Here is a 21,407-nt window from a genome sequence, read left to right on the forward strand (position 1 = left end):
AAAATAAAAGCGATGCTATGGGTTGACCGCATAAAAGTGACGTTATAGGTGTAGTAAAATAAGACTACACCTACCACGACAGAGAGTGATGGAACTACCTACCTACCTACTACACTCCAAATCCACAAATGAGAAGGTTAGAAGTTGACTTTTATTGGACAGGATATGTGCTAGGTAGATGACTAAGCAACAAGCGCCTGTAGCTCAGTGGATAGAGCGTCTGTTTCCTAAGCAGAAGGTCGTAGGTTCGACCCCTACCTGGCGCGTCTATTTAAGATTCTTGTTTTAAATTTAATTATTTGTTTTGTTTTCACGATAAAAATGTCGATGTTCAGACCATACGATCACGAAATTTCATGTGTCCTCGAAGCCTCACGTGGTGCATATCTTGCCTCTACGGATTATAAATAGAAGTATGGTCAGTGAGATGATAAGTCAATGGCGATCGGGAGTGATATAGGAATTGGGCTTCAACAAATGTGGGCTTTGGGCCCAAGCTGTGTGTCCGGCCTTCTGAGTTAGTTGGGTCCGACATGGGACCCATGTTAAATTATAACTATTCCAATGAAAAAGTCTCATGATGCTTACATATACCGCCATGCATTTATTTATTAAATATATCACATAATGTTTAATTGAATTAACTGCTCTGGTTGACTTGGCCCTTCGTTCTCTATTTATTTTATTTTCTTTAGGAAAGTGAGTTCAAGGCTTGTTTGCACGACTACATAAATATATGTAAATCTTATAATGTTTATATGATACTATATATAAAACATTTTTTACACTTTGTATTCCTTAAAATATATATCTGTAAAAGACACTTCGAATATAAAGTTTTTTTAATCTAATAAATTTTTTTAGTATATTTATATGCATTTATATAATTGTGATAATTTTATATTATTAATTTTAAAACATCTATAAATTATTTCTCCCAACACGTTAAGCTAATCGTTTTTTTTTCTTTGCATTCGCCACCTATTGTTGCTTTCCCCCGATTTTTATAAACAAAGTGCTTATGGACCATTAATTAATAATTGGCGTTGCATCCTCATCGGAAATCAATATATAATATATTTTTTTCCTAGGCCACTTGGATTTATTAGTTTTTCTAGTTAATTCCATGTTCATACTACAGCTTGGCATAAATATTAATTATTATTTTTCTGTAATTTGTTATATAAACTCTTATTTAAAATCAAAGTGCTATAATTAATTTGGATTTAGAAATTTTTATATGCTTCTCTTTAAATTTATATTGGATTTGTAGTTTTGTATCTGCAACCTGCATTAGATCCAACAATATTATGTCACTTGACCAAAAGGATAAAAAAAATCGGACACAACCGAGAGCTGGTCTCCCCCGCCACCAGCCGAGACGGGGAACTGCGGCGGCGGCGGGATTCAGACAACAAGTCGTTCTTCATCGATGAACTTGTCAAAATTTTCAGATAAGAACCCAAAAATGTCGAGCAACAATGTCGTATCATTCGACAGGTCTTTTACCAAATACCACCAACTTCCTACTGCTGTGTTCTTTGCTTTTTTTTTTAAAATCATCTTCTTCTTTGTTGGGTTTTCTTCTCAGGCTGAGAATCAAGATGTTATCTCCGAGGGCTTCGTCCTCTGGTTTTCATCTTGTCGCTCTGCTCTTCTGCTGCTTCTTATTCCTCGCTCCGATCTCTGCTCAAGACGTCATCACTGACCCTGTTGAAGGTTTACTTACATCTCTCTTGGGTTTGAATTCAGACTTATGTGTTTCTTTCTTCTGATTATCGCTCGTTATTGTGTTCATCGTCGGGAATTGTCGGGAACAGCGAGGGCGTTGCGAGGGATAAGAAGTAGTTTGAGCGATCCTTTCCAGAAATTGAGGAACTGGGGACGCGGGGACCCGTGCACGTCCAATTGGACAGGCGTTCTCTGTTTCAATTCTACTATGGATGATGGTTACCTTCATGTCCGAGAATTGTAGGTCTCCATTTTCTCTTGTCGATTTCCCTCTTCTGGTTTTAAATTCTGGTTTTGTTCGGTTCAATGATTCTCGTTTGAAAAACATTTATTGGGTTCTTGTTTTTTACAATCAGGCAACTACTCAACATGAATCTCTCAGGGAACTTGTCCCCGGAGCTTGGTCGGCTGTCTCGCTTAAGAATCTTGTATGGACACAACGTGTTGTGTTGAATACTTTCTCTCTGATTGTTTTTCTGTCTTTAAATAGTGACATTGGTTTCTCTTTGTTTATTGGATGCATTCTTCAAAATGTCAGGGATTTCATGTGGAACATGCTAACCGGAAATATACCTAAGGAAATCGGAAATCTCACCTCCTTGGAACTCTTGTAAGTTGCAGGACCCTGATTCTGGATTTACCACACATATATATCTCTGCGTGTGTGTGTGCGCCATTGTTCCTTGCTACTTTTTGTCCCCATATTGTGACATTCTGCTACGTTTTCAGGCTCTTGAATGGTAACCAATTAACAGGGTCTCTGCCCGATGAGCTCGGCTATCTCCCACAGCTGGACAGAATCCAGATCGATGAAAACCGTATATCAGGACCGATACCCAGTTCTTTTGGAAATTTAAACAAGACTAAGCATTTGTGAGCGCTTTGTTTTTCGTCGGGACTTGTTCATAAAACAACACTAGCTTCTCTCTTTCCCTCCTCGGCTAAGGATTTTGTCATGGTGCTCGTCTATGCTCGGAAGCGCCTCCCCGAATCATCGAGCAAGTGAAAAAAAAAAAAGGAAAGATCAAACCCTCTTTCTCCTTCAGAAACTCCTTTTGCTGCTTTGCTTCAGGAACAAGAGTAATGATAAATAACAATAATAATCTTGAAGAAATTATTAAAGAATATTAGGGTTGACTTGTTGATCTTATCTTCTGCCAGTCACATGAATAACAATTCGCTCAGTGGGCAAATACCGCCAGAGCTTGGCAGGTTGCCATCACTTGTTCACCTGTGAGTCGATCCGTAGCTGGCTGATTCCTCTTTCTTTCGAATGTTAATATTTTTGTTACGGTATATGCTGATTAGAAACCCTTTTATATATGTTTTCAGCCTTCTTGACAACAATAATTTATCAGGCTATCTTCCTCCCCAGTTATCCGAAATGCCAAATTTGCTCATCGTGTATGCTTCTTCTTCCCTTCTTTGGAGCCATGAGGATTTCCCGGAATCTATTACCGTACTGACTGATGAGCTTTGTGTTTGGCCATTTCTTCTTCTTGCTGTGTGTGTGTGTTTTTTTTTTGGGCAGACAACTTGATAACAACCACTTTGATGGGGCTACCATTCCACCTTCTTACGGAAACATGTCTAAACTTCTGAAGCTGTAAGTGCCAGTTCCCCGATTTCGTTTTGAAGTTAACTTGGTCAGGTCTTTGAAATGTGAAGCCCAAACCACAATCATCTTCTTCCATTAATGCACCTGATGAATATAATATGAGGATCAAGTGTAGGACAAACTGGTCTTCTTCTCCATCATTTCGGACATCATATGTTTTTTTCATGTGCGTGTAACGTATTTTTCTTTTGTTCAATTGCAGAAGCCTTAGAAACTGCAGCTTGCAAGGACCAATGCCTGATCTAAGCAGGATCCCACACCTTGGTTATTTGTAGGTTCAATATCTTATATTTAGTCATTTCCTCAAAATATCTTATATTTAGCTGATGGCCATCCTGCATGGTTTCCAGGGATCTTAGCCAGAATCAGTTAAATGGATCCATACCTACAGGGAAACTTTCCGACAACATCACAACAATGTATATATAATTTCATACCCTATTCATTTGTGTTCAGTATTCTTCAAACGGGCGATTTTTAACTGCGATATCGTTTGATGAAAATGCGAGCAGCAATCTGTCCAACAACAGTCTAACTGGAATGATCCCAGTAAATTTTTCAGGTCTTCCACGCCTTCAAAGATTGTGAGTGTGCTCTTTTTCTGATTCGTGAAATGCTGTTGTTGTGTTATATCGTCTTTGGAAAATAAGAACAATAATGGTTTTTGTTGGCTTCTCGACGTTGCAGGTCACTTGCAGATAATGCCTTGAATGGTTCCATTCCCTCTGATATTTGGCAGGACAGAGTTTTGAACTCAAATGAGAGCCTTGTTGTGTATGTCCTTTGAAAGATCATATCTCCTGTTCTTTTTCCTACAAGCATGTGCCAGTCCAGACCGGACTGACTTTTGTTTGTCAGCACATCTTTTACCAGACATCATCTCCTTTTTTTCTTTGCAGGGATCTGCGGAATAACGGGTTTTCAAATATTTCCGGCAGCTTTAATCTCCCTCCAAATGTGACTGTCTGGTTTGCTTCTGCAACTTGCTTGTGTTTTTTGTTTTAAATATGTTCTTGTATGTCTCAAATTATGTTCCTGAAGTTCTGGTCCCTCCTAACTTAATATTGATTGTTCTTCTGCAGGCTCCAAGGCAATCCATTGTGCCCATCTGCAAATCTGCTCCAATTCTGTGGACCTCGACCCGAGGGAGATGATACAATGGCTTCAACAACAAATCTTACTGGGGCTTGTCCACCTTTTGGATGCCCACCTCCTTATGAATATTCTCCCGAGCTCCGTGAACTCTGCTTTTGTGCCGCTCCTCTTCTCGTTGGATACCGGTTGAAAAGTCCCGGTTTCTCGGATTTTCTTCCTTACGTCGACGAGTTTGAGGAATACTTGACCTCGGGTCTCAAGTTGAATCTGTATCAGCTTCACCTTGATTCATTCCAATGGCAGAAAGGGCCCAGGCTTCGGATGTACCTCAAGCTCTTTCCCGTAGTTCCTGCTACCACCAACGGCTCTCGGGAATTCAATGCTAGCGAGGTTCGGAGAATCAGGTCGATGTTCACGGGATGGAATATCCCGGACAGGGACTTGTTCGGTCCTTACGAGCTTCTCAACTTCACCTTGTCAGATATCTACCGAGATGGTTTTGCCCCCTCGAAACCTTCTTCCTCAAAGAGCCAGTCTCCTCGCCGTCAACTACACTTATTATTCTCATTGATCTTGCAGTGTTTCCAGCTTCAAGATCCGGCGTAAGTAAGGGCGTGGTGGTGGGAATAGTTCTCGGCGCGGTTGCAGCCGCTGTCATTATAACCGCTGTTATCTCCCTCGTCATTATGAAGATGCGTATGAAAGGATATATCGCGGTTTCTAGGAGGAAGAGATGTAAGATTTTTTCCTTAAATCCTGCAAAATGGGTGGATAGTAGTAGAAATCTGTTAAGATCGAAGATCCCGACAAGATAGTTTTCCCGTTCTTGATAGCGTTTATCGATGCGAAAACTCGTGTTTACAAGGGAAATACAGCAATGGATATGAACATAGATATGATGCCTCTTATCAAAATCTTTAAATGTTTCTCATGGTGCAGCTTCTCGGGCTCCGATTAAAGTGGAAGGGGTGAGGAGCTTCACTTACGGGGAGCTGGCTCAGGCTACGGACAGTTTCGACAGTTGCGCTGTTATCGGGCAAGGAGGTTACGGAAAGGTCTACAAAGGCATCCTCGGGGATGGAGCGGTTGTCGCCATCAAGAGAGCAACAGAGGGATCATTGCAAGGGGAGAGGGAGTTTCTTACAGAGATCCAGCTTTTGTCGAGGCTACATCATCGGAACCTTGTCTCTCTGCTCGGATTCTGCGACGAAGAAGGCGAACAGGTAACCCCCTTTTTTTGTTCAAATTGTTTCGTGTTTTTTCTCCTTCTTACTGATGTTTTGCTACTACTTAAGCTTGTATATGTTTCAAGAATGCAGATGCTGGTTTACGAGTTCATGCCAAATGGTACCCTGCGAGATAACATTTCTGGTACAAATCTTTTGCTCTCTGGTCCTTGTGATCATCAGATCAGATGATACGCAATTTTTTTTATGTTCCTCTTTAATGTTTGGGTATGCATTGATAAACTTAGGGGTGGGACTTAAAACCCGATACCCGTGGGTTCACGGGTGTTCAGGATACGAGTATCCGGAATGCGAATACTCAGGACAGAATGCGAATACCCGTGGGTGGGACGATACAAGGAACCTGGACCATGGGTTTGGTTTTTTTTTTTTTGGTGGGGTGGTGGGGTTATTCCGAGGGTACCCGCTGACAGGAAAAAGGACATTTATATTTCTAGTGTTTTAGGTTAGTTACGATGATGTCTAGGTCTATTTTCGTACAAAATTATCATTATACCCTAATGGTTAACTGGGTCAACATACATTTGTTGGTTTCCGCGGGTACTCGACCGTACGAGTCTTGCGAAGGCTAGACGGGGATAAATCGATCATAAGAACCGTGAGCGTGGGTTGGGTGCCTCCGAAAATTCGGGTACCCGGTCTGCGCCAAACCCGGTGGATATACCTATGTATATCAAACTCTTGTTTACGAGATTTCTTGTCGCATAAACAGTTAAAATCTTTGTATATGTATGCGTGTTACAACAGGTAGATCAGGAGAATCTCTGAGCTTTGCGACGAGGATGAGGATAGCTTTAGGTTCGGCAAAGGGAATTATGTATCTGCATACGGAAGCTGATCCGCCGATATTTCACCGCGATATCAAAGCCAGCAACATATTGTTAGACTCCAAATTGGTCGCAAAGGTTGCGGATTTCGGATTGTCAAGACTTGCTCCGGTTCCTGACATGGAAGGCGTTGCTCCGGATCATGTTTCCACAGTCGTAAAGGGGACTCCGGTAAAGATCTTGATCGCATCTTTTCATTTTTTGTTTCCTACTCAGACCATACCTCGAAAAACGGAAGTTAAGAGTGACTTGTCGGTTCTTGTGTTGGGTTCTGCAGGGTTATCTAGACCCAGAATATTTCCTGACTCGTAAATTGACGGACAAAAGCGATGTGTACAGTCTCGGCGTCGTGTTCTTGGAACTCTTGACTGGAATGCATGCAATCTCACACGGCAAGAACATCGTTCGAGAGGTTACAACAACATTCTCGATCTTAATATCTGTCTTGATCGCCTCTCTGAACGATTCGTACCTATATTTTCGACGGTCAGGTCAAGACTGCGTATCAATCCGGGACGATACTGTCGGTGGTGGATAAGCGAATGGGGTCCTGCCCGGCCGAGTGCGTGGAGAAGTTTGCGACCTTGGCACTGAGATGTTGCAGAGTGGAGACGGAGACAAGGCCTTCGATGGTTGAAGTGGTGAGAGAACTCGAGGGTATATGGAATCTGATGCCTGAATCTCAGGTTGTCAGGACTGCAGATTCCTCCGAGATGATGACGTCATCATCGTCGATGACGATGACGAGTTCGTCGATCACATCAGCGACAAAGAATCCGTATTTATCGATGGATGTATCCGGCAGTGATCTTGTAAGCGGAGTCACTCCCTCCATAGAACCAAGGTAGAGGGTAAGCCATATACTGCATAGGGATGTTTTTTATTACAACGCTTCAAATGTTCGTCTGTTTTTTTTTTGTCGTTGTTATTGTACAGTCCTTGTTCTTAAGACATTACTGTCACATCACACACTATAGAATTTTGTGAATAATGATGAAAAATTATCATAATAGATTATACAATTTTTTTATAACAAGTTTTGAAATAAATAAACTAATAATCATAATATATTTTTGTGAATGTGTTGAAGAATTATCAGAATCTATAGAAAAGTGATTAATTTTCAAAACTATTTTTGTACTTTCTTTATATTGTGACTCAATGATGTAGCTAAGACAACAAAACATAAGACTATAGCGAGTTAGAGCCATACACGGTGTGTGTGTGTGTGTACAGAGATATGTTCACTGCTGCTTATGTATGTTTCTAACCTATGAAATTGTAACTAAATCTCAAATTGGGGGAGACTCACAAAATTGGTGGTTCGTTTCTGGGGTGATGATGCTTCTTGCTTCTCGACTACTACTCTTCCTCAGCATCACCACCAAGCTCATCATATGAATCCCACCACGACACAGGTCCCAACCCATCACCATCAATCAACCCCTGAATTCCAAAAAAAAAAAAACATGACTTTTAGTAGAAGAAGAGATCTCCATCTCCATTTCCATCCATCTTTCCCATAGGACCCATACATTCTCCGAAGAGAGCTTACAGTAATAACACATACTAGCAACTAGGGAGGGGAGTGTACTTACAGTGATCACCATAGGAGCAAACGGCTTTGATTGCTCCGGTCTCTCTATGGGAACCGCTGGATAGGTAACATTCTCCACCCGAAACTTGATCTGCCATTTCACATGGTTAGAGTTCGGTTTTGAGACCAGAAACTTGAGAAATTGTGAGAGCCAAAGTTAAACAACCTTAAAGGAGTCATCAATAACATAGTCTTGACCGTCATACTCCCACACCCATCTCATTTGATTCCTACTCAGGAAACAAACCCATCATTATCCAGTGAGATTCAATGGAGGAGGAGGAGGTGGTGTAATATAGCACAGAAGCCCATTTTTTCTTAGAGAGCAGGCCTCATTTCTTACCTATTACAAGGATCAGCCTCAAAGCGGTTTGGTGCTGGCAAAAGGGGGGACGGTACATAAATATCCTCAAAGAACCCAAGCGTTACTGCCAGTTCCAGAGGTGGGCATGAGAATGTATGTATAAAAAGATTAATATACCAAATACAAACTTCCATGAAAACAACAATCCAAATTATTTCGAGAATCTTCTGTTCTCCCACATTTTCCTCACAGAGCATATATGCTATGGCCACTGATTATTTGTAACTGAACCCACTTGTCAGCATCAAAATTGTTTGAAAATTAAGAAGAGAACATTTGAGTACTCACAGCGCAAGCCATCGGCATCAGATTCTTTAAGCTTGGCAACTATGATCTCACCAACAAATGGACGAAACACAACCATTCTAAAAACCACCTACACAGGATGAGGTTTGAGTAGATGCCCGATCAGAGTTTGGCAAGTATATGACTCATGGACACACCTCAACTCAACTCAATACTACAAGGAAATTTAAACACTGATAATTCTACAAAAGATAGAGGGATATTGCACGAAACAAATAAAACTAATTAAAAGAGCACATATGTATCTACGAATATACACCAGAACATGTTCATTAAAGTAAAAGCAAAAAGAGAAATACTCCTAAATATAATTTTACCGTATAGGACGCTGCCCCATCCCCTGGAAATACAAATCCTCCTTTTATTGATTGAATGTCGTACACAGATACGCAAAGTCCTAACTTCGCAACAACCTTCCATGTGAAAGATAAACTTCAGAATTAACCATTCGCCTAACAAAATCCATGGAAATAAACAAAAACCAGAGGAACAAGTGGCCAACCTTATCCAAGAAAATACTTTCAAGCACAGACTTGATAGCATCTTCAACAGGGAGGTTAAGGAGATGCGGAGGCACTCGTAATGTATGCTCAAGCTCGCTAAGATAAAACATTTCTGCAAATTGGTCTAAATCAACATCTGCAAACAAATGACAATGAAACCACTCATTACCGGTAACAAGCCAACTAGTGTAATGAAATGCTCAGTCTCAGAATACACGAGCATTGTATAATACATGAGCGAACTAAACCAAGTTAACTCGCGAACACACGAATTGACCACCGGGCCCACTAACCACCCGAATTTGATCTGATTTGCCCTATGAATTGAGACATATATATATGCCCTTTTCTACATATCCAGTTGTCTGTTTTTTTAATCCAATCTCTGGGAACGTAGATACGAAGTCCAACTACATGATTCTACTCATAGAAATTTTTTGGCTTGTGATTTTCGTAGAAATGATCAGAACCATAACACATATATTGACAAACAATCATTATCTTCTCTTATATCAATAGTCAATTAGTTCACCGAAGACTCACATACTCTCAAAATCAGCCCAGATATTTTAGTTTAGAACTTCTTCCCTTTAGGTATCGGTTCTCCACCACCTCCACCTGAACCAAAAAAAGAAAAAGAAAGAAACAAGCAAATTTACAAACAATTTCACAAAGAATTGAACCGACATACGTGATAAGAAACTGCACCATCATGGAACAAAAAAGCTTCAAGCATTCAGCCTTCGCATCGCAAATCATCAGAGACACAAGGATCAAAACCCAATACTTGGGCATTGTTTTCTTTTTTCCGTGTTTGAACTCAAACACTTGCATTTAAAAAATTCGAAGGTTAAAAGTCTCTGTCAAAGTCTAAATCTTGCTGCTGTATGACTAAGGATCGGTACTACGTAGGTACCACCACACACACGCACACAAACGCACAGAAAAAATTTGTCTTGCCGCATGAAATTAGAATTTCGACACAAGTAGAATTCAGAGTCAGAGATCGAATAGAAACCATAATCCAAGAAATCTCAGCCCTAATTCGAACCAAACCTCAATCAGAATCAACCCCTATCAACCACTAGCAACCAGAATCGAGCCAGTGGCGAGAGCCAACTCGGTGGAAACTCACCTGCTACTGCCGACAATACTAAGAAGCGAGAGATACAGACTGCGACGGTGCCAGAGAGTGGAGAAAGGGAAGCCAGACAAGGAAAGGGAAAATCACTCAAATATACGAAGTCGCATCAATTTCAACTATACACCCAAAACAAATTATTTTTCAATTCTATACTGTTTTTACCTTTAAAAAGGTCCGAAATAACTTTTATTTTATATTTTTTATGATTTTATTATATAATTAGTATACAACTAAAAAATGAAGTATTTATGATTGTATAATAACTAAAAATCTTATAAACAATGTATTTTTTGCCATCTAATTTAGAATCAATTAAAACTGTATTTAAAATCAATTACAACTGCATTTAGAATTAATTACGATTTTATAATTATAATTATACAAAATTAATTACTTTGCAATTATAATTATACAGTTTCATAAGTTTCATAAGGGTAATATGATCTTTTCGAAAAAATTTAATATGTTATATTTTTGTCGATGTATGCGAAAAAAATTCCTACGACGCTTTTGGTATGGTCGAATGATTTGCCCACGGGGAAAGGGAAAATGCGTCTGTTATCGCAGGAAAAAAAAAATCAGAAAAAATATTGCGAGCAGAGATTTGGTTTTAGGGTTCCAGTGTGAAATTTCTGGCCGCGCCAACAAAATCACGAGGTTTAACGGGCCTGCCGTTTAAACCCAACAAAGTTAATAATGGGCCGGGCTGGATTGGACCAGGCCATTTAGGAGAGTCCCTTTGACTATCGCTCGCTGTCGCCTTCTTCCTCTCGGTTCAAGTTTCGTTGGTAGGGATAATTGCCGATCGAAATTCATACCCAAATCCAAAGATGGGGATTCTTATTGTTCATGTATGTACCCATGTTCGTCCAACCAGTGAACGAATATCCGAAATTTCAGATACAACACTCGTAATCACCTTATCCAATTCCCGTGTCCATCCCCGATCATGTGCACAATCTAATCTTAGGATATGTCCCTCCCGTTCCGCTATCTACTTACCATCTCCATGTGTCATGTATCCTCCAGTTACAAAACGCCACTTGGCAGAGACCCTAAGAGCATCCAGAATCTAAACTGGTTAGCCACAGTGGCTGCCTGGAGCCACTGTATAACCCACCTGGCCTCCGACATCAAATACCGTTATATCTAAATAGCTTCTGTAACATTAAATCCCGCCCGGAAACAAAAAGAAAAAAAAGAACAAGATTTATACTGAGAGATATTGTTAAAGAATGAAAGGTAATTGATATTGGAACATAAAGAGGTGGAGGTTTTGTTATAAAAAGAAACGAATCGAACCTATTCTGGCTTTTGCATTTCAATCTGGACAGAAGTGATTGGATCTGATTCGTGTCAAGCGTGGATATTGCACCGTTGCAAGTAAGGGTGATTGTAAGGGACATGCCTGTTCCAGAAGGGTTTGTACATAGCGATCCCGATATCCAACCACGGCTTCCTGATTCCATCAAAGTGTATGACCGCAGCTTGTTCAACCTCGGTCTCTTTAACCCCTGACTCGTAACCTAAACCCACCAAATGCCATCTCTTGTCCAACGGCAATACTTGCTTATAGAAGGTCAACCAACCTATTGGCAAGCTCCCTGCCTTCCACACTGGTCTCTTTGTTCCCTGCGAGTTCCCCAAACAGGTCAAAAGCCAAACAAAAACCCTTCACTCATCACGTCCTATTTCAGATGCCCACACCAAAAAACAAACAACTCAGCTTTACAGAAGTTTCAAGAGGTAAGGAGGAGGTGTTTGTCATCTGAGGATAGCAGGGTAGGATATATATCAAACTGCAGTAGAGATCACAAACGAATAGGATAATACTTACCTGGTGCAAGTGTTTCAGATACACGGAAGTCAAATTCTGTCTTCTCCACTCTTTGAGATCAAATAGGTTCATCCCAAATGCCCACATGCAAGCTTTAGGGTCAAACTTCCTAGCAACCCATGCGTCTGAGAAATTAATAAATCTGTTCATCAAAGGTTTGCCTTCGATACACGTCTCTACAGCTCCGACTACTTTCCCCTTCATGTCAATGCTCCACAAACCACTTAGATCTCTTTGGACTACTACATCATGGTCAAACAATACAATCTTGTTCACACTGGGGAAAATATCAGGGAGAAAGAAACGGGCATGATTGAGGGTAGAAATGAATCTTGGATCACTGGAATTCTGCTTCATCAGTAATTGGGGATAATCTGAAGGAAAAACATCCATATCGTCAATGTTTTGGATCTGAATTGTAGCTCTGGGAAGAGGGTTTAACAAAAACCACATGGAGACTGCTGGGTAATTAAGTGAATCTGTCAACACATGGAATACAATTTTTTCTGGGTCCTGCACGCACAAACATCACGGGGTAAAGTTCATGAGGGACTCCAACAAAACTTTTGAAATGATTAATGATATGTGCAGAAGTATACTTTCTGACTGTCAGAGATTAAAGGATAATGAATGATAATCGGTGCGACTGCATACTTCCACAACATTTGAAAAAAATTAAATATAACCATGCATAATTTCTTTTTAAAGGGAAATCTTGAAAGTTTCCTCAACAACTGCTGTCCATTTTCTCACTCCAATGGAGAAGAAAATTAGCAAAAATTCTGAACCTAAACAAAATTATTACTGCAGGCCCCCAGTAACAGTAGTTACGTCTATGTAAACACGCAAGTTATAAAGCTTTCACGTCCAGGTGAAATTGTTAGTGCACAAGTTCAAAATATATTTTTGACTAACTACACGTTCAAGTTTCTGACATTTTTCACCGGAAAATAGAAAACAATAGTTGCCCACACAGCTCAAACAGAACAAAAATGTGGAGCACCATATCTTTCCTTTTTGGGTAAAAAAGGTAAATAAATGTGGCGCATATTTACCTTTGTAGAAGAGACCGTAGATTTAACAACAGCAGCACAAGCCAAAACATTGTCAGAGAAGACAACGTAATGATAGAGAGCAGGATCATCATGATGTTGCTGGTTAGGCATCTGTCTTTTCTCAGGATCCAGGGCAAAGTATTCTGTTGTCAGCTGCATTGAGAGACAGTGAAGCCCTTTTGGGGTGGTTCTTGCAGCAAGCTGCATAAGATATGTTGCTTGATTCTTCTGCATCCGAGCTTGTTCTTCAGTGTTGTAACTCATGGCACGGAGCTTAGTTGCAATGGCATGGCAGTTGTTAAAAACACGACTGGCCTTGTATATCGCAACTTCCACGGGTTTTACTTTGTGAAGAGCGCTGCAAGATTAGTCATGAATCAATCTTGGCTCAATAATTAGATCACACAGCTATTTGCTGGACACAATTCAGGAATTCATTTTTAGAAAAGGAATCAAAAGTTTGTTTACCCACCTCTTTGAGAGATCTTTATCATTGGTAGCATCACCAACTGCCCGTTCCAGCTCTTTCATTCGAGCTCTCAACTCCTTCACAATTTGGGAGTTACTCCCAGGCGGTGCAAAATTAAGGTAGGCTTTAGCTTGGATTATTTTGTCTCTTATCTCCTTCACCCTCTCGTCCGTTGCTTGTTCTGACTGAGCCCTGGCTTCCTTCTCACCCTTAGCTACAGGGTTTTGGAATTCCACGTCATTATTAAGTTGGATAACTATTGGTAAAGATTGATCCTGAAAAAAAGCAAGGAATAAGTTGCAAAGTCTAAACATATGATTTTAATAGCTTAATGAATAACCTAAATTAGTTTTTCAGTTTTCTGATATTTAGCAAGACCCATGGAACTCAAGCCTTGCAATTTATTTTGACGCACTAAACTTGGGATTAAGGTGACGTTGGGTGTTGTATTTACCTAACTACTCTTCAGATTCATATTATCTAAAAGTACGTTTTAGTACAAGAAGCTTCATGACTTAATTTGACACCTATCAAGACTTTTCGAGGAGGGAAAGGCAATTAGAAATCTAAACACAGAGATGTAATGTACTTATATGATCATGGTTCCCCAAAAGTCTGGTTCAAAACTTTGTGATCAGTAGGACTGGTAGAAGAGAGACATTGAACATGCATAATCTGTCTTCCACTGGACTATGCCTTTATATCAATTTTTATTCAGTGCAAATTCACCAACTTTGGGTACCTTTTAGACATTCTCAAGTGTAGGTTTAGACAACAAGAAACTAAGACAAACAATTCAAGATAGAGAACTCGGTTACAGACATTTTAGGATCAAAACCAGCATGAGAAAAGAGCTTTCTCCTACAGAATAATTTTAGGACTACTTTACAGGCTAAACAAATAGCTTACAACTTTATGCTGGTGTGTACATAGAAATGCTTAGCTTCACGGTTCAAGTGCCAAGAAGATCAGGCAATGAAATCAAATGGACTACATACACACCTTCACATCAGAAGATACTACAGTTTGATTTGAGACTATTGCTTCTTCTTCCTTGCTTTTGTGATTATTTCCTGAAACCAATGGCGACTACGGATAAGCAAGCTTCTAGGTTCCAAGCCAATGAAAACAAAACAAAACAAAACTGAAATGTGATGCCCACCTCCAATTTCTGAGAAAAAACCTGTTTTCCGGCCCTCAGTAGACTGCTTAGCAGCACCACTTTCATCAGAAGACCTATATTGTACTACAGAATCAAATTTTACATCCTTGTAGAGAATGAGTTTAGGCTCCTCCAAGCCTTCTTCGTCCTCCTATATCACAAAGCAAAACCAGTTTCAACTATATGAATGCTCTGGAAAAAAAAAAATTAAAGAGATGACTGAAGAAAATCAGTGATAACTCTCAAGTAACCTGTTCAATAGAGTTAAGCCTAAGGTCATTCGTCCTGTATCTCTGCAGAGTAGAAGAAGCAACATCTCAGCTAAAAAAGTCGACTGCTTGATTAAGATATTTGGAAAAGAGAAGAATAAAGTAAAGCTCGGTTCCAAGGTCTTGCATCATCATCAAACACCACTAAAGAATCTCTCATCCGTTAAAAATCGTTCCAAACAATCAGAAAGCCAAAAACTAAAGTCCTGATTTTCTCTTAGAAGTAACTGAACAGAAGAACAAACAGAATGCACGTACAATGTTCGTCAACTCTTCAATGAATTCTCTCCGACCTGCCATATATAAGGAATTAGGCCAAAAACAAATCTTAGATACAAAAGCATAAAGCAAAGGCTACCAAAAAAAACAATTTCACTGCAATCCACGAGATCCCATTAGAGATCAACACCATTAACCAACTCTACAAAGGATCGTCCACTATAATACAGCCATATCAATCAATTTTACATCCGCCACGACAGAAACAGACAAGAGAAATGAAGAAGAAGAAGAAGAAGAAGAAGAAGAAGAAGAAGAAGAAGAAGATGCTCACCAACGGAAGTGATACTCTTGAGCCGATTCGAGACGAAAACGATCGGAGCCAACACAGATACCAAGAGCAACGAGAGGATCAGAATCCTCTGCCACCGACGAACTTGATTCATCAATATCTGATTTTTTTTTATTAAAAACCCCGTAATCTCTTCTCCGAGTACTCTTTGTTGTATCCCTAATTGTTCTCCAGGAAAAAGCTCATTACACAGATTCCGAAATGGTGGAGCCCTACATGATCCAAGACCGACGATGAATTTGGTAAATAATTAGGGTTTCGAGATCTTTCCAGTATCGTTTTGGGGAGGAGCTGCCTGGATTCAGAGAGCTTTCTTGCAAGTCTGTCTATTTTCCTTTTTTTTTACCAAATAAAGAAAACCATTGAAATTTGGATTGTCTTATATAGTTTCTGGGGGTTTGCGCCTATAGATGTGGAGTTGTGAGACCAGGGGTGATGAGGATCTAGTGCGGGCAGGTTTAACATTCAGATATGTGTTCCCACATTTCGACCGCTGAAAACATTAAAGGCCATTTACAAGTTTCAAGCCCATTTACAAGAAGAAACTCTAAAGGCCCATTCTCTTCTCGACGAGAGCCTAACCCTTGAAGGCCCATTCTCCTCTCGACGAGAGCCTAACCCTTGACTGAGTTGTCTCTCTCTCTCTCTCTCTCTCTCTCTCTCTCTCCATGGATTCTGGTCGCTTCTTTGTTCAATCAATAGTCAATACATCCCGGGTCTTATTGTCCGAATCCTACGTCATTTTCTTTTTCTCGTCTTACCACCACTGGCACTCCCCGATCTTCTTCTCCTCCTCAGATCACCAGGCTTCTTCGCTCTTTTCAGTCAATCTACTGGGTCTGAATGAGATTCTTTCTTCTTCTACTTTTTCTTCTCAGTCTATCTCGGTTAATCTCGTCTTAGGCTTTAATCCGATTTGGATTTGAATGTAGACGGTCCGAAACACACAGAGAGAGAGAGAGAGGAGATGGACGTAAATATGGTGCGTTTCGAGGTTTTCGCCTTCGTCCACATGCAGTTTGAGGTCTGTACGTGTGTGTAAGAGCCACGAACTTTCGTGTAGAGAGAGAAAAGGGGAAAGGGATAGAGACAGAGACATGGCGACTCAGGTGGCGGCGGTGAGGAGGGAGTCGGTGGCGGCATGCATGAACTGCCCTCTCTGCAAGAATCTCCTCCGTGACGCCACCACCATCTCCGAGTGCCTCCACTCATGTGAGTTCCTCTCTTCCCTTCTTCTCATCTTTGCATAAATTCTTCTGAAATTGTCGCCTTTTCCGTATCTCTAATCGTCTGGTTATCTGGGTTTGTTCCATTTCGGCTCATACATAATCTGGTAAGTTTGCTCTTCTTTCCGAATTTGTGATGATTATGGGTGTTAAAACTCTTGCTTTCAGTTGATATTGTGTACCTTCTCGTCCGCATGGATCGAACTATTGACATTAATAGCCCCGTGGATGAATCACTCGTTTGATTTTGTTAACAAGAATGATCATTGACCACAATTTGTGTACTCTTCTGCCATGTAGTTCTATATGAGTTGTTCTTCATCTGTTTAGAGACGGCGTGCGGTCAAATCTCGCTGTTGGATATGTTTGCTTTTAAGTTGTCTGGTCATTGGACAAAATCTGTTCTCAGGTTCTGTTAACATGGCAATATTGTTGCGTCTTGTTGGATGGGTTCAGACAGTTTTAGTTTCCTCCTCACTTCTGGGTTCGGCTTCTTCCATGTTACAGCTACATTGTGTATTTGACACCTAAGTATGAACTCTTTATCTCCTGGTTATATTACTGTAGATGAAATTAGGGATAGTTCTTGCTTTTGGCTTCAGTTTCTGCCTACGTGATGGCCAGATTATAAGTGAATCTTCTGCCATGTTGAACAATTAACCATTTTTGTTTATATTTTGTTCGAATTTTAATATATTTTCCTTTCTTGGATGCGCAGTCAATCTACTGATTCAGACGTCATAAATGTATGCTAGAAACCACTTTTGATTACTGTTGCTCCAAAACATTTACCTGAATTGCTTCATTTCTGCACTGTGGAGATCAAATTGATTTACAGATTTAAGGTAATTGGTTGATCCTTTTGATCCGAGATGGTAAATGGTCATGCTGTGTCAATTGCAAAGCTGTGGACTTCCCCTCAAACATTGTAAATGCCAAATGAAGCTCCGTTGTAAAAGCTACAGCCTTTTGGCATGCCAGAAACAACAGAGCACTGCTCGGAGAAATGAACGTTGCTTTCTGCGGTCTCGGAAGCAACTCTGTATAGTTTGCTCCGAGAAATGAAATTGCTTAATGCAGTAGGGTAGGGACCCATATTTATTAGTCTTGCTGAATGGATTGGCGGCAGAAGTCAGAGGTGCAACCAGGTGTCAGGTGGTGAAATTGGTTTGAACTTCAACAAAATATGCAACTTAATTAAGGATGTGAAACATGCTTCTAATTGATCCTCTGTTGAAGAACCAAAAATAAAATATTATGTGATCTTGAATAGATTTGGACGCACTATATATTTCATCCTAAATCACGTCGAATATCATGAAAACTCACAGTTTTTGGTATCATGTGATGTGAGATGTGAGGTCTTAGAAAATGGTGACATCTGGTTGCATTTGATATGAAGTCGCTGTGTTCTATCTGATAGTTTTTTTTTTTTTCTGGTGAAATGCAATAAGTTGTCACACGACTTTCTTATGCAGTTTGTAGGAAGTGCATTTGTGAGAGAATCGCAGAGGATGAGATAGAGTGTTGTCCAGTATGCTATATAGACCTCGGTGGTGCCCCATTGGAGAAATTGAGGTACCTTCATCTTCTCCTCATTTTTTTCCCTACGAATAGTTCCGTGATTTTGTCTTATTATCTCTGTAACATGATAATTTGGTAATAAAGCTGGATGTTTCCATTAATGCCAATCATTTTTATCATTTGGAATGCCATATGCAAGTCTCTCAACTGGAACCAGAAAGAGATCTCTTTGTTAACCCTCTTTTCCTTAACTAGTTATACATGCATGATGGCTTTCTTGTTTTAGGCCTGACTACAGTCTGCAAGATTTGAGGGCCAAAATATTTCCCCGAAAACCAAGAAAAGTTAGAGCGCCTGAAGGTGTGTCCTCCTCCATTACATTACCTGCGAGGAGGAAAGAGAGTTCTATCTCATCATTGGTTGTAAGCACACCTAGAGTTTTAGCCCATGGAGGAAGAACAAAAGCTGCCTCAAGAAAAGATTTACGTGGTAGTGAGGGGGCTGTGAAGAAGGAAGAAGAAGATTATGGGGTTGACAATCCAGAGAGCACGAGCTCGCCTCAAACCCTGAAAAATTTACTGAGAACAAAAGGCAGGTAAAGAAGGTGAGTACTCTATGTGTGTAGCTTTCTCTTTTTTTGCAATTGCTACCGTTTCTTTTGGAGAGTTTCATTCAGGTGTTTCTTCATTTCTGGTACACATTATATGTGTGTGTGTGTGTATATATATATATATATATATATAAACATTTTGCACAACTTCCAATGGGAAGGTTAATATCATTTCTGGGTGACAGATATTCCAATCTCAACCCTTCTGTTTAGGCCTCTATAAGGCTAAAGCATATTCTTTGAAATTACTGTGTAGCTTACCAGCTTGAGAACAGTACAGTTTTTAGTCATCTTTTACACATTACAGTCCATAGATAGGCCTATTAACTACCATTGCACTTACATTCTCTTCTTGCAGTCTTCGTATGAAGATCCTAACCATAATAAAGATACTGAGGATGTTGATGAACCCTGAGATTCCAAATTGGATCTTTGGAAACCTTTAAATTTTCTCCTCGAAGTGGCTAACAAGACAAAACCCTTCAAGCCTTCTGCTTCTCAAGGTTCAGACACTAAATCTGAACAGGCAAATGCACCAGACAATGAAGGTCAAGCGGACAAAAATAAAATCAAGGATCATGAAAGAAAATACAAAGTTGCGGATGAGAAGAATAACAATGGTAATCCTACAACATCCCAAACTGCCACTCCTAAAAGACTGCGTAGGACTCGCCGGAAAAGGTCTGCCTCTTTTGGTGATTCGAGAATTCTGCCCCAACCAGATGATGCTCCGAGTGCAAAGCGGGAGAAGAGAAATCGTCCTGTCTGGTTCTCACTCGTGGCATCCAATGATCAGTAAGACTCTTGCTCTACATTTGAAAATTTCGGGTATTCAAGATTTGCCTTCTCTTTCTCTTTTCGCTTCTTTTTTCTCGGTCTGTTGACATTGTCACGATGTTTTCAGGGAAGGAGAAGAATCCTTACCTCAAATTCCGGTAACCTACTTGAGAATAAAGTAAGTGTTCTTGTCTCCGTTTTACTTCCCCCGTTCTTGATTGCCATGTTTACTTGCTCGATAAAAGAATGCTACCGAGTCTTAGGGTCAACTCTTTCTTTCAAGTCGCGCCGACATTTTCTTGAAGGGATTAAACAAAGAGTCGCACGTTGCAAAGCCTTGCATGCATGCATCGTAATATAATCCAATTGCAGTTCAAGTATTCCGAGCTTTCATTGAAGCTTTTTTTTTGTTTACATTTTCACGATAACCTTCCGTTGTTGCTGCATCGTACCCCGTACTCTGGATTGGGAGTTGGAAAGCGATCAATTCACTATTCAGAAGAATTCTGATTTTATGAGAGATAATATGCTGTTTCGATTTGTGGTAGGGATGGAAATATTCCTGTTTCGTTCATCCAAAAGTATCTCGTGAGGAAGCTTGATCTCGAGAGTGAAACTGAGGTGAGTACCTTTCCATGCAGTTGTGATTTTCCCTATTCTAGGTCATATCGCTTTTATATAAAACATTAGATTTGGAGGTCTTTCATGTTTTATACAATGTATATATATTGCATATAGCTCATCTCAGCTATGGCCTTACACGTTGGTTGAACCTAAAAGGGCTATCTTTAGTTTTGCATCTTGTGCTTCTTTTGGAGATATTCGATTATTTTGAAGGGTTCTTATGGAAAATGTCGGGTTTGCGAGTTAATCAAAGCACAGGTTAATAGTTTGCCGGCTTTTGGAAGGTTGAAATAAAATGTATGGGAGAACCAGTGATCCCGACGTTGCAGCTGCACAGGCTGGTCGAAACACCGGCGGGTTTCTTCTGCATCGATAGTTTCCTCGGCTAAGGATTTTGTCATGGTGCTCGTCTATGCTCGGAAGCGCCTCCCCGAATCATCGAGCAAGTGAAAAAAAAAAAAGGAAAGATCAAACCCTCTTTCTCCTTCAGAAACTCCTTTTGCTGCTTTGCTTCAGGAACAAGAGTAATGATAAATAACAATAATAATCTTGAAGAAATTATTAAAGAATATTAGGGTTGTTAGAATATTAGTTTGTTGAGGTTGTTAGTATTTTTGATTTTGTATTTTATATTTTATTTTTACTATTTGATCTTTCTATATAAATACTTTGTATCTCTGTTACTATGTTACTATGAATGAGAATCAGAAAATTATTCCAAAAACTCTTCTTTCTTTTTTTATTCAAAATGGTATCAGGCCTGTGAGATCTCTTCTTTTTTTTTTTATTTGTTTTCTAATTTGAATTTCTTTCTCTTGTTTTTGAAATTTCAAAATGGAACAAGATGGAGA

At 39.9% G+C, this 21,407-nt stretch overlaps 3 protein-coding genes, 1 non-coding gene and 1 pseudogene across 6 annotated transcripts; 3 read left to right on the forward strand and 2 right to left on the reverse strand.

Moving 5' to 3' along the window:
• The first annotated feature begins 193 nt into the window (after positions 1-193).
• On the forward strand, positions 194-266 carry TRNAR-CCU. Its single transcript has one exon. It is a non-coding gene; the product is annotated as a tRNA-Arg (tRNA).
• A 1,052-nt stretch (positions 267-1,318) lies between these two features.
• LOC104815832 (probable LRR receptor-like serine/threonine-protein kinase At1g06840) lies at positions 1,319-7,395 on the forward strand. Its single transcript, XM_010544403.1, has 21 exons — positions 1,319-1,500; positions 1,592-1,719; positions 1,821-1,971; positions 2,088-2,159; positions 2,270-2,341; positions 2,461-2,604; positions 2,893-2,964; positions 3,064-3,135; positions 3,263-3,337; positions 3,552-3,620; positions 3,700-3,768; positions 3,862-3,933; positions 4,037-4,123; positions 4,249-4,317; positions 4,432-4,940; positions 5,024-5,179; positions 5,384-5,667; positions 5,764-5,815; positions 6,439-6,689; positions 6,796-6,930; positions 7,010-7,395. The coding sequence occupies exons 1-21, from the start codon at positions 1,433-1,435 to the stop codon at positions 7,364-7,366; spliced, it is 2,964 nt and encodes a 987-aa protein (XP_010542705.1). The 5' UTR covers positions 1,319-1,432; the 3' UTR covers positions 7,367-7,395.
• Positions 7,396-7,634: 239 nt separating this feature from the next.
• On the reverse strand, positions 7,635-10,526 carry LOC104815831 (DNA-directed RNA polymerase III subunit RPC8). Of its 3 annotated transcripts, none has more exons than XM_010544400.1 (9): positions 10,424-10,526; positions 9,836-9,906; positions 9,288-9,424; positions 9,103-9,198; positions 8,768-8,855; positions 8,459-8,543; positions 8,282-8,345; positions 8,117-8,206; positions 7,635-7,964 (listed from the first exon to the last, which is right to left on the reverse strand). In XM_010544400.1, exons 3-9 carry the CDS (start codon positions 9,396-9,398, stop codon positions 7,881-7,883), a joined length of 618 nt encoding a protein of 205 aa, XP_010542702.1. In that variant the 5' UTR covers positions 9,399-9,424; positions 9,836-9,906; positions 10,424-10,526; the 3' UTR covers positions 7,635-7,880. The 3 variants fall into 3 exon arrangements, with proteins under 3 accessions (XP_010542702.1, XP_010542701.1, XP_010542703.1); XM_010544399.1 differs by having other exon boundaries at positions 9,832-9,906; XM_010544401.2 differs by lacking the exon at positions 9,836-9,906 and having other exon boundaries at positions 10,424-10,509.
• A 1,018-nt stretch (positions 10,527-11,544) lies between these two features.
• On the reverse strand, positions 11,545-16,144 carry LOC104815829 (probable galacturonosyltransferase 6). Its single transcript, XM_010544398.1, has 9 exons — positions 15,778-16,144; positions 15,483-15,517; positions 15,207-15,248; positions 14,956-15,106; positions 14,796-14,866; positions 13,797-14,068; positions 13,325-13,682; positions 12,270-12,782; positions 11,545-12,064 (listed from the first exon to the last, which is right to left on the reverse strand). The coding sequence occupies exons 1-9, from the start codon at positions 15,887-15,889 to the stop codon at positions 11,789-11,791; spliced, it is 1,830 nt and encodes a 609-aa protein (XP_010542700.1). The 5' UTR covers positions 15,890-16,144; the 3' UTR covers positions 11,545-11,788.
• A 302-nt stretch (positions 16,145-16,446) lies between these two features.
• On the forward strand, positions 16,447-21,085 carry LOC104815828 (annotated as a pseudogene).
• The last annotated feature ends 322 nt before the right edge of the window (positions 21,086-21,407 follow it).

This window comes from Tarenaya hassleriana, unplaced genomic scaffold, assembly GCF_000463585.1.
Source record: "Tarenaya hassleriana unplaced genomic scaffold, ASM46358v1 Cleome24, whole genome shotgun sequence".
Classification (NCBI taxonomy): domain Eukaryota; kingdom Viridiplantae; phylum Streptophyta; class Magnoliopsida; order Brassicales; family Cleomaceae; genus Tarenaya; species Tarenaya hassleriana.